At 43.8% G+C, this 12,167-nt stretch overlaps 1 protein-coding gene across 1 annotated transcript in view; it reads right to left on the reverse strand.

Moving 5' to 3' along the window:
• Nucleotides 1-12,167, reverse strand: part of AGO4 (argonaute 4, RISC catalytic component) — a 30,443-nt gene that overhangs the window by 7,578 nt on the left and 10,698 nt on the right. Inside the window, exons 8-16 of the mRNA XM_019547734.1 lie at nucleotides 11,835-11,982; nucleotides 11,622-11,741; nucleotides 11,163-11,291; nucleotides 10,850-10,983; nucleotides 6,745-6,929; nucleotides 6,305-6,464; nucleotides 3,369-3,684; nucleotides 1,831-1,965; nucleotides 236-337 (exon numbers count right to left, since the gene is read on the reverse strand). Of these exons, the coding sequence (XP_019403279.1) occupies nucleotides 236-337; nucleotides 1,831-1,965; nucleotides 3,369-3,684; nucleotides 6,305-6,464; nucleotides 6,745-6,929; nucleotides 10,850-10,983; nucleotides 11,163-11,291; nucleotides 11,622-11,741; nucleotides 11,835-11,982 (1,429 nt within the window). The remainder of the gene's footprint in view (nucleotides 1-235; nucleotides 338-1,830; nucleotides 1,966-3,368; nucleotides 3,685-6,304; nucleotides 6,465-6,744; nucleotides 6,930-10,849; nucleotides 10,984-11,162; nucleotides 11,292-11,621; nucleotides 11,742-11,834; nucleotides 11,983-12,167) is intronic.

Genomic DNA, 12,167 nt, shown 5'->3' on the forward strand with positions numbered 1-12,167 from the left:
GGGAGAAGGCAGATAAGGTGGTTAAAGCTCCGGCCCCTCTACATCAACATAAGGCAGTTTCTATGCTCTACTGACAGGTCAGCATCTCATAACCAAATCTTTGGGTTTTAATAAAGGTAAAGTTGATGCAACTACAAGGCTGCTCAAGTTGAAAATGTAAGATGCTACCATCCCTGAGTGAGAGCTGTTGGTATCTTGCTCTCACAACACAAGCTCAGCAGTACCGGTGGATTACCTGAATCCCTGCATGACTACAGAGGTAAAAGTCAAACTCTGAAGGATGTGTGATGGTGCTGTCTACAGTAGTGCCTGCTGGTACGTTACCACTTTTACCCACCTATAGGGAGAAAAATATAGAATTAGCATATTTACTTCTACAAGTGCTATGGAACTCCCTTGCTAGAACTGATTTTAAGCTGTTGGTAAAATTTAGAGCTCTTGAAGGTGAAGAAATGCTGAACTCCTTTTTTCAAAAACAAAAAAAAAAATGAAATGGCATTTATTTTTGGGAGCCTTGCTACAAACCCTACTATTCCCCACCATCCCAGACCTTTACCAGTTTTAACATGGTTGAAATGTGTAAGGTTATCTGAAAATCCCAGTCAGGCTATAGTTTAAACATGACTGCTCCTAAACATCATTATAATTGTAGGGTGAGAGTTTCGACAAATAGTCATTTGCAGTGCTACAAAATGTCTTAGCACTTTGTAACACTACAAAAATATAGGCTACAGAGACATTCCAGCCTCCCCACCTCCACTGGAGGGCTACAAAGTTGCCTCAAAGGAAAGCTCTCCAGCCAAGAGATAATACAGAAATGCTCCTTAGGCCCCACACTGACCATGGGAGGTTTATCACTGACAGCCTGCCCTCTCTCCTGCCAGGTAAGTGGGTAGGGGATCAGTGATCAGTGGGCAGCTGCAGAAAAGCAACAGGTGCTAAAGATAGCCCTCTACCACCCGTGGGGTTGGCAGGAGCAAGGAGAACTGCTTTCCTCACTATACTATCTCTGGTAATTGCATCTGCTGGGGTGCAAGAATTGCTGTCATCCCTTTAAAAGCCCCTGCAAAAACCAGGACCCTTACAGCAGTGGCAGCAATTCCCACAAAAAAGTGGCTCTGTCACAGCCAGAGTCAGCAAAGCTGGAGATCTGCTGCCATAACAGCCACCCCTGCCCAGCTCCACCATTCAGTGACCTGTTCTCTCAAGGACACTTCAAGAAGCAGTAGCAGCAGGGACCCAGCAAGGCACCCTGACAGTTCACCTATCAGAAAGGCAGTTGCTCTCTCTCTGTACAAATGTTACACACAGTGCTATAGAATTGGGAAAATCCTCTCTAAAACTGATATTATCACTTTCACTCTCATTGTAGTGCTGTAAACAGCTCAAATGGATGTATGCTTGCTTTTCAGCACTACAAGGATGTATTTAGGTCTACAAACGTAACACTTGTCCATTGTCTAAAAGCAAGGCATAAATTTAGGTACATTACTGAAGTCTTAGATTCCTTCTGCAGTCTTGTATATACCATCCTACTGGGTCTCACATTCATCAACCAAACTTAAGACAAGGAACTTTTCTAAGAAGAAAGGCCACAGCTATGTGGAGGTTGTGACATGAGCAAAGTCTCTCCTATTTATTTAGACAAAGTAGGCAAGATTACTGATCCCTCAGCTTGGTGGTATGGATCACCTGCTACAAAGCCCACTCTGTTATGAACTACTTCATCCTGCAAAGTAGAACTAACTCACTGTGTTAGTGAGTGACCTGAATGTCACCCATTACCCAGCTGTTCACCCATTAACAGAATTTCTCCTTAAAATTACTTGCCCTTTCAGTTTTGTCAGCACAGAAGAGTCTGGTGTGATGCCTTTTCTGCACAACAATGTAGGTTATTCCTGGTCTATAATCTTCTTCCAAACTAATGCAGGCCTTCCGGATTGCTATCAATTCTGGCCACGCAACCTAAAAGATTTAAGAGTTGAGAGCTGCAGTCATATAGGCGATAGTATCCTCTTTGTTCTGCTGAATGGGTGCAATTTTATAAAGAAGAAGAAAATTTAAAAACAAGATAATTGCACTCTGTCACTCATGTGGAGAGCATAAGGAAAGTTCAAAATGTTGCTTATTAGAACTAAGGAAACTTGTTCCTCAAGATCTGAATTAAAAGCCCAGTGTTCTCACCTGAATTTTCTAGGGGAGTTACGTTAAACATGAAATACAAACAGGTCAGCTACCTACATACAGCCTAAAGGATCCCATGTTTTTATCTCTCACATGCAGTCCCTATAGGGAGGAATGTGGCATGCAAATGCCATACAGAATATTTCACCCACAATGGAAAAAACTTTGACTTATGTCAAAACAAATGTAACTTTTTCAGAAATCTGTACTGGGGTTTTAATGCCTGTGTGAAGGTGACAAAGCCTCTTGTGGCAGTCCCTGGGATGAGACGCTTAGTATGGGATTAAATGCACTCACTCCATCTTCCAAAGTACTATACAAAGGGCTGACCAGACATTTACAAGATTCACATTTTTAGTCTTGAGGAGTTCTGGTGCTTATCTACATTGGAAGTTCAAATGCAATAAGCCAAAAGATATGGAGTTTGCAAGTGCAATAGCTGCTCTACAATAAATCTGCATGTGGACATGCATAGTACACAAAAGGCCAGACTCTGTTCCACCTACTAGGCATCTAAGTGGACTTGGATACCTAAGTGAGATTTTATTTCACATTGCTCAAGTCCTGAAAAAAATAAATAAATAAAAACTAAAAATAAAAAAATCAACAAATGCATTTACTTTTGTAACATACCACCATCTCATGCTTAAGACTGAGTCATGAAAAAGCAGCAAGAAAGAGGAGGACCCACCCACCTTTTGCATTAACTGTTTTTCAAGGACTGTAGCAGGGTGGAATAGAATTGCACTTAGGAAGCTAACTCTACTTACACACTTAAAAAAGGTAGAATACAGCCTGTCCCTAAGTGCAAGATAACTGCGCTCCTTGCAAAGCAGAGTGATCTACCTTATAAAAAGGCACTGAGAACTTCCACACAGGGAGCCAGTATGAACTAGCTATTGCACTGTAAACTCTATTCAGAAGTGTGCTGCACTCTAACTTGCAGGTAGGCAAGCTCTAATTGTTTCAGAACTGAAGCTCAAAGCTGTCAAGCTACTCTGAGCCAGATGTGTTGGCAACAGAGTCTCTCTCTTAGTGGATAATATATGTAAAAGGAAGCAGAGGCTGTCAGAACATTGTCCATTAAGGACACTTCCCCTCCAGCAAGAATGTATTTCTATTAATATTTGCATTCTGAAGCACAAGGTGTCATTCATACCCAAGAGGACATTGCTGGAAAATACCTGTTTCATCTGCCCCTCTGATACTCCTCCCCGGTAGTAAATGATCCGAGTCGGCTTGAAACGGGTGGATTTGTAGAACTGGATCAGCAGCTCCCGCACCATGTTAGTCAGGTCCTGGATCACTTCCTGACTGTACAGCAACTCTTGGGAGGTCTCCTGACGGGAAGTCTGCACACGCACTGTGGCGCAGTAGCGACTAGGGTGGCCATCCATACTGCCTACCACAGCAGCAATAGATGGTTTCTTTCCATCCCCAGCAGGAGGGTGAGTGACATCTGCCCCCAGAAAGATCACTGGTTGCTGGAATACAGAGGGCCTGTCCAATTTAAAAAAAAAAGGCTCAATCAAAAATGGCAGGAGAGGGAAAACAAAATTACACCTAGCAAGTCATCTGACAAAGAAAGGTTAGGAAAATAGTTTAAAATAATCTCTAGAACCAAAAGCATGCTAGACACTTTGCAGAGAAATCAAAGAGTTTATGACCTAGAGAGGGCAAGCAGGGAAAATGGGAAAGGCAGTACCCAAAAGCAGACTGAGAGGTGAGATTACAAGCAAGTAACTGCCACAATTCACTTGCTTGCCCATTTCACTTCTCTCACTTGTTAGAGGTGCACCATATGCAATAAGGCATTAAAAAATAACATTCCCTTGCTGGAGGACAATATTAAATGCAAGTGTCCACAAAAGACTAGAGCTCTGGTCAATCTGCTGCATGTAACTGAGAACCTAGAGAACCTCAGAGCTCTGCCATCTTATTTTACTCTAACCTTTGGCACAACCCTTTTAGTCAGATCTCTAGGCAGATTTGAACTCCCAAGGTGCTCTTTACCAATTAACATACCAAATAGTGTCACATAGTTTCAGCGCTCAATTACAATGCATTCTCATTTGTCTTAGTTTCATAGTTGGTAAGGTCAGAAGAGACCTGAGCAGATCATCAAGTCCAACCCCCTGCCATGGCAGGAAAGAATACTGGGGTCAAACGACCCCAGCAAGGTGTTCATCCAGCCTCCTCTTAAAGACCCCCAGGGTAGGAGCCTGCACCACTTCTCTTGGAAGTTGGTGCCAGATCCTAGCCGCCCTGACTGAAGTAGCGCCTCCTGATGTCCAGTCTGAATCTACCCTCTGCCAGCTTGTGAGCATTATTTCTAGTCACTCCTCCTGGTAGTGCCTGGGGGAACAGGGACTCCCCCAGTGCCTGCTGGTCTCCCCTGACTAGTTTGTAAACGGCCACTAGATCCCCCCTCAGCCTTCTCTTGTGGAGGCTAAACAGGTTGAGGTCCCTTAGCCTCTCCCCGTAGGGCCTGCCCTACTCCCCCTGATCATGTGAGTGGCCTCCTCTGGACCCTCTCCATGTTGTCCACATCTCTCCTGAAGTGGAACGCCCAGAACTGGATGCAGTATCCCAGCTGCAGCCTGACCAGTGTCACAGAGAGGGGGAGGATCACCTCCTTGGACCTGCTTGAGATGCATCTGTGGGTGCATGACAAGGAATGGTTGGCCTTCCTGACCGTGTCCCCACACTGTCAGGCCATGTTCATTTTGGCATCAATAACGATTCCAAGATCCTTTTCTGCCTCTGCACTGATGAGAAGGGAGTTCCTCAGCCTGTAGGTATGCTGCTGGTTCTTCCTTCCCAGGTGGAGCACCTTGCACTTGTCAGTGTTGAAACCCATCCTGTTCTCATCTGCCCACCCCTGTAACCTGTCTAGGTCCGATTGCAGCCTATTCCTCCCTTCTAGCATGCCCACTTCCCCCTACATCTTAGTGTCATCTGCAGATTTGAACAGGGTGCTTTTTATCCCCTTGTCCAAGTCACTGATGAAGATGTTGAACAGCGCGGGCCCAAGGACTGAGCCCTGGGGGACCCCAGTGCCCACATCCCTCCAGGTCGAAAATGACCCATCCACCACCGCTCTCTGGGTGCGGCCCTCCAGCCAGTTAGTGACCCATTTGACTGTCTAGGTGTCGACATCACAGTCCCCCAGTTTTTTTAATGAGAACAGGGTAAGAGACAGTATCGAAGGCCTTCCGAAAGTCCAGGAAGACTATGTGCACTGCTACCCCTGCATTTAAGGATTTGGTGACCTGGTCATAGAAGGCCACCAGGTTGATCTGACAGGACCCGCCTCTTATGAACCCGTGTTGGTTGCCCCTAAGCATAATCTCCCCTGTTGGCCCCTCACGGACATGCGACAGGATAATTCTCTCAAAAAGCTCACCAAGGATTGAGGTAAGACTAACTAGCCTATAGCTTCCTGGGTCCTCCTTCCTCCCTTTTTTGAAAATGGGAACCACATTGGCCCTTTTCCAGTCCTCTGGCACCACACCAGAGCACCACGAGTGCTTGTAAAACTGTCCCAGGGGCCCTGCAATGACCCCTACTAATACCCTCAGCACTCTGGGGTGGAGATCGTCTGGACCAGCTGATTTAAATACGTCCAGTCCCTCCAGAAGTTCCCTGACTAGATCCTCACTGACCCTAGGCCTGGGTGTGCCTCCCCTGAGGCCTGCAGGGGTCCTGGTGGGGGGCTGATCCGGTCCCTGCTCAGGAAATTGGAGGCAAAGAAGCTGTCAACTAGGCAGCTTTGTCGTCTGGTGTGATGACCAGATTTCCTAGTGTGTCTTGTAGGGGCCCCATGTTACCCGATACCTTCTTTCTACCCCTTATGTATTTAAAAAAGGACCTCTTGTTGTCCTTGATCCAGCTAGCTAGTCCCAGTTCCATCTCCGCCTTGGCCTTCCTGACCGCCACCCTACAGCCCCAAGCAACCGAGGTATAGTCCTCCCTGGTGGTCTTATTTAATACACAAGCAGACTATGTTCAAGATGCACATTATGTTCAAAGGTATCATTCTGGTTACTAAAAGGCAGACCAAAATAATCACTTTGTCTGCTAAATTACACCTATACAAAGGCTTTACATTTGATCTCACCTTTGATGAGGTACGAGCACATTGTTGATTCCCCCAAGCTTGGCATTTATCTTCAGACAAAGGTTAGATAGAGTTTGTGGTGACGTTTTCACCACATTCTTCACCTGAACACACTGTGTGGCCATTCCTAGGAGAGTGTCACCAACACGCTTCACTTCAGCTGCAACAGGAAAGCAAGAAAGTGGTTCTGATTACATGAACCTCCTCCTCCCCTCGTAAAACATCTGAAAACTAAGTGCCAAAAGACTCAACAAATTCCAGTCTGCTCTTTGGTACCAAGTGTTTATGTTGACAAAACAATGACAACTGCCCAACTTCTAAGAAAAGCTTCATCCTAGCCAAAGGCATTGATGCGCTCTACCCATCTCCTCATTAAGCACATGAGTACATGTATCGTACAACAAGTTAACTATGTGGGATGTTAAATCTCCTCTTCATACCATACACAGGTGTCTTTCCAGGCAGGATCACCACTATTAGCTGCAGGCCAACGTAAGTCAGTTTCAAATGTTTAAACATAGGCTCCACGCTGTCCGCACCCTGGGCGTATTTACAAAAGCACGGCTGGCCCTGAATCGGCATCCCTGCATCCTTGGAGATCTTGCGCAGCTGATCTGTAAAACTCCTGTAAAACGAAAGGAGTATTAAAAAAAAAAAAAAAAAAGAACTTATTTGGCAAACCAGTCCAGATAATTCTAGTAGCATTTTGAATCCTCTGGCAGTTGGGTACTTACAGTGCAAGCTACTTCATACCACTGTCACTCGGTACCACCAAAAAACTCTCTAAGCAATTATATTACAGTGTTCACAGGTAAAATTCTTATTTTATCTTGGGAGAAACTATATCAGTTTTGCTTTTTAGGATTTTACAAGTACTTGGAAAACTGACAGTCAGCTGAAATGTTTAATGCACATTTCCAAACCAAAGACAACTTATTGGTATATCTGGCGGATTCCTGTTCATTCGTCTAACTAACCTAAACATTAACATCCCCCATACATTACAAGTGTTCAAAAGCTTTCTCTGCTGAAGAAATTCATATCACTGAAATTTTGGAAACTGAACTGGCCATGATCTTGTCACGTAAGTCAAGCGCCTTTGGCATGGCTTGAGGCAACTGGATTTAGGAACAAGAGTACCTTATTCTGAAAGTTCTTATACAAGAGTTACTCTCTGAAGTCAGGTATTTGCATGCAACCAGACTGTGTCACCTTAAAAGCATATGGAGTTTATTTGAGCAAGAGAAGGGAATTCTGTCCATCCATCCAAAAGCTATATACATGACCTATTATATTAAAAAGCACTCACTACACCCACATCAAATACCATTTAGTATTGCTGGGGGTGAAACAATTTATTATAGGAAGCGAGCCACTAAAACTGCAGCAATACGTAAAATTGCTGTTTAAGCACAATAATTATGGTTGAATTAAAATGTATACATAGAAACCCACGTTAAGGATAACAAAAAATTATTTTTCAGATACATACGGAGTAAAAGGAAGGCCCAGGGTAGAATAGGACCACTACTGAATGGGCAAAAGCAATTGGTGACAGACAGAGGGGACAAGGCTGAAATCCTCAATGAATTCTTTGCTTCAGTGCTCCAGACTAGTGTCACAATGGGATTGTAGAGAGGCAGCATCTGTGTGCCCGACTACCAAGCGTTGGCCCTGAGATGTTGCAGAGTCACTTGGAAGGACTGGATGCGTTTAAGTTGGCAGGCCCGGATGAGCTCCATCCGAGGGTACTGAAGGCACTGGCTGATGTCATTGCACAGCCACTGGCAAGAATATTGGAGCACTTGTGGTGCAAGAGCCAGGTCCCGGAGGACTGGAAAAGGGCCAGTGTGGTCCCTATTTTCAAGAAGGGGAGGAAGGAGGATCCAGGCAACTATAGGCCAGTCAGTCTCACCTCCATCCTTGGCAAAGTCTTTTAAAAGATTATTAAGGCTCATATATGTGAGAGCCCAGCAGGAAAAATTATGCTGAGGGGAAACCAGCACAGGTTTGTAGCAGGTAGATCATGCCTGACTAATCTGGTCTCTTTTTATGACCAGGTTACAAAACACCTGGACACAGGAGCAGGGGTTGATATCATTTACTTAGACTTCAGGAAGGCTTTTGAAATGGTATCCCACCCCGTACTGGTGGACAAGTTAAGAGGCGGTGACTTGGATGATTACACAGTCCAGTGGGTGGCAAATTGGCTAGAGGGTCGTACCTAGACAGTGGTGGATGGGTCAGTATCGACCTGGAAGAGAGTGGGCAGTGGGGTCCCGCAGGGATCGGTCCTTGAACCGATACTCTTCAATATCTTCATCAGTGACTTGGATGAGGGAGTGAAGTGTACTCTGTCCAAGTGTGCAGATGATACAAAACTGTGGGGAGAGGTGGACACACCGGAGGGCAGGGAACAACTACAGGCAGACCTGGACAAGTTGGACAAATGGGCAGAAAACAATAGAATGTGATTTAACAAGGAGAAATGCAAAGTGCTGCACCTGGGGAGGAAAGAAGTCCAGCACACCTACTGCCTAGGAAATGACCTGCTCGGTAACACAGAAGTGGAAAGGGATCTTTGAGTCCTAGTGGACTCCAAGATGAACATGAGTCGGCAGTGTGACGAAACCATCAGAAAAGCCAATGGCACTTTATCGTGCATCAGCAGATGCATGACAACCAGAATCAAGGAGGTGATACTACCCCTCTATCGGACGCTGGTCAGACCACAGTTGGAATACTGCACGCAGTTTTGCGTGCCACACTTCAAGAGGGATGTGGATAACCTGGAGAGAGTCCATAGAAGGGCCGCTCGTATGGTTAAGGGCTTGCAGGCCAAGCCCTACGAGGAGAGACTAGAGCACCTGGACCTCTTCAGCCTCCGCAAGAGAAGGTTGAGAGGCAACCTTGTGGCTGCCTATAAATTCATCATGGGGGCACAGAAGGGAATTGGTGACGCCCTACTCAACAAGGCACTCCTGGGGGTCACAAGAAATAATGGCCATAAGCTAGCAGAGAGCAGATTTAGAGTGGACATTAGGAGGAACTTCTTCACAGTTAAGGTGGCCAAAATCTGGAATGGGCTCCCAAGGGAGGTGGTGTTTTCCCCTAGCCTTGGGGTCTTCAGGAGGAGACTGGATGGGCATCTGGCTGGGGTCATCTGAACCCAGCACTCTTTCCTGCCTATGCAGGGGGTTGGACTCGATGATCTATAGAGGTCTCTTCCGACCCTAACATCTATGAATCTAAGAAACCCATTTATGTTTTTAGACTACCTAACTTGTTTCCACTGTGCATAAAACCCAGGAGCAAATTCAATCTATAAAGTAGACAAAGTCCAGAAAATAATACAGCGTTAAGGACATTGCTAATTATTCCCCCAACAATTCATCAACCAAGATGTTATATCTTAAAGAGAGATGTCTGTACTAAGCAAAAAGACAGCATTCTGCATCTGTCACCAGCTGAAGGATCAGATTTACTGTAAATGTCTTGCTGTGTTCATTTTATGGATTGCAGTAAAAGCTTCGTCCCCTCTCCAACCTGACCAGGTCTATTCTGCTCACATACTGGAATGGACTGAAAGCTCCAGCACATGCAATTAAGAAAGCAGCCACTGTCCGAAACCAGCATAGTACTGACAAGGCTCATGAAATGCTCTTGAAATAGTCTGCTTGCTTGCTTTAGTAGAATTGAGCCAGACTGCTATAATCCAAAAATCATGCATGTAAAAACTATTCTCTCTCTTCGGGACCCATAATCAAAGCTTCTAACATTACACTGAAGTATTGGCTATTAACAGGACAAAGCAATAAACAATTTTAAGTTTAACATTCTGCAAACCATCATATGTTTACGGAACTTCCTACCAAACAATCTGCATTAGATTCAAAATGTGAAACCAATTTAAGTCCAGAAAAGTCACCTGAACTGTGTAAAAAGTCAATTCAGGAAAATGCTGCCTAAGACCACTGAAGAGCTCAGAGAAATATACCCAGTTTTCACACTACTATGTCATAAACAGCTTGTAGTCTAACTGCCCTTGTCAATACAGCACAATGAAAGGAGATGGTTCTTAGGGCATTTGGCCATTAGAAAGCTTAGAGGAAAAGGAAAAACTCAAGTATATGTGGAGTGGGGATTCTTCAAGGATAAAGAGCAAAACAAAAGGCAAGTCAGGGTCAAGAAAAAAGACACAGGAATCAGGAGAGAAACACTTACAGAACACAGGTAGCAGGAAAAAAAAAAAAAAGAATGAATATGCAGGTAAGAGCTTCCTCCAAAGGATGAATGCAACTGCAGTGTGAGCAACTTAATCCCTTTTTGTTAGATAACAGTTTAGAGAAATCTGCCAATTTAGACTGTAGACTTTAATATTTACATCTTAAAGTTGGGAATAACAAAGCTGCCATAGGCTCATCGCTTCCTGGGCTAGAGGAGTTTAAATCAGGTTATCCCAGTGTAGTGCACGTTATCTTTCCAAAATGTGGTAATAAATGTGTAAGAGGTGCATAACTTTGCTGTAAGTAGGAAGCTACTTACTTTAACAAATCTTCCCTGCATTGTTTCTGAGGTGCAAAGCAGGCAACAGCCCAAACTTTAATCTCAATGCCAGCATAGAACTGTTTCCCCCGCATGTCCCAAACACCCTGGTTTGGTGTAGCTACTGTTTTGTTCTAGGTAAAGACAAAAGCAAATTATAATAATGAAAAACAACATTCAGGCTGGTAAGGCAGCAAACAGTATTCTCAAAAGGCTTGTGTGTATTATAAACATTTAAGTTGCAATGCACTGATGGCATATTATAATTCTGATGAATTATAACAGGCAATTTTACAAGTCAGCTATAACTCACCCTGCCTCCATACTGCAGCATTGGTGCTGGCAATACTCTGCCTGTTAACTCTGTCATTTCATTATGGACAACAATACCAAACTCCTTCAGATATGGATCAGGTCCACCTACCATACTGTTACTCTTCACCTGGAAAGGAAAAGAACACACTCATAGCTATATTTAAAGTTTCAGGTGATTCTCTTTACTTGCATAATTAGTTCAGAGTGGTTCAAACCAGAACCCTTAAGATCAGTTTCTTGAACTTCCATAATTTGGGGTTATTCTACTTATTCATCAAGGGCAAAAAGTTGCATGATTTCTGCTGCCATGGTTCAGTGGAAGCTATTTGAGATAGCAAAGATGAAAATACTTTCTGTAGGGAAAAGCAAATATACAACTTGAAAATTTTTTATATATAAAACAAAAGTTCACGGGAAGACATTTCAAGATTTTTGGAAAATAGCTATAATTACTCACTAGTCTGCTGATCTCTTCCTGTCTGTCTGGGGCAGATCTGGCAGTTGCCTTTATCATGGTTGATGTTTGATTGTCTGTTAGTTTCTTAATACATCGCTGGCCTGCCACAATATTACATACCTGTATAGCAACAGAATTACAGACGGTATGTTACTGCTGAAATAAGAGGCATATGTGACAATACAACTGCAGTGAAGTTCCCAGACCCTTTACCTCAAGTGGTAAGTAAGTGTGTTTCTGTTCCTGTCCCACTTGGAGACAGGGAAGGTGAGGATATTTCAGCTGCAGACTGTACTTTTGCTTAAAATACTGAGCTACTGTACACTCCATAGCCTGTCCATTTTCTAACTGCAGAGGGAACCTATAAAAGATGCATATGTTTTGATTAAGCTTCACAAGAAAATGTTGATCTCTCCTTTTTTTTTTTTTTTTTTTTAAGTGATACAGAGCATGTATTCAGGGTGAAGGCCCCAAGATCACCCATTTTCAACAGTTATTAGTTCTATTTGATGTAAACTGTTAGATATAAAATGTTTTTATAAAAAG

Source organism: Crocodylus porosus, unplaced genomic scaffold, assembly GCF_001723895.1.
Source record: "Crocodylus porosus isolate Cpor-Errol unplaced genomic scaffold, CroPor_comp1, whole genome shotgun sequence".
Taxonomy (NCBI): Eukaryota; Metazoa; Chordata; order Crocodylia; family Crocodylidae; genus Crocodylus; species Crocodylus porosus.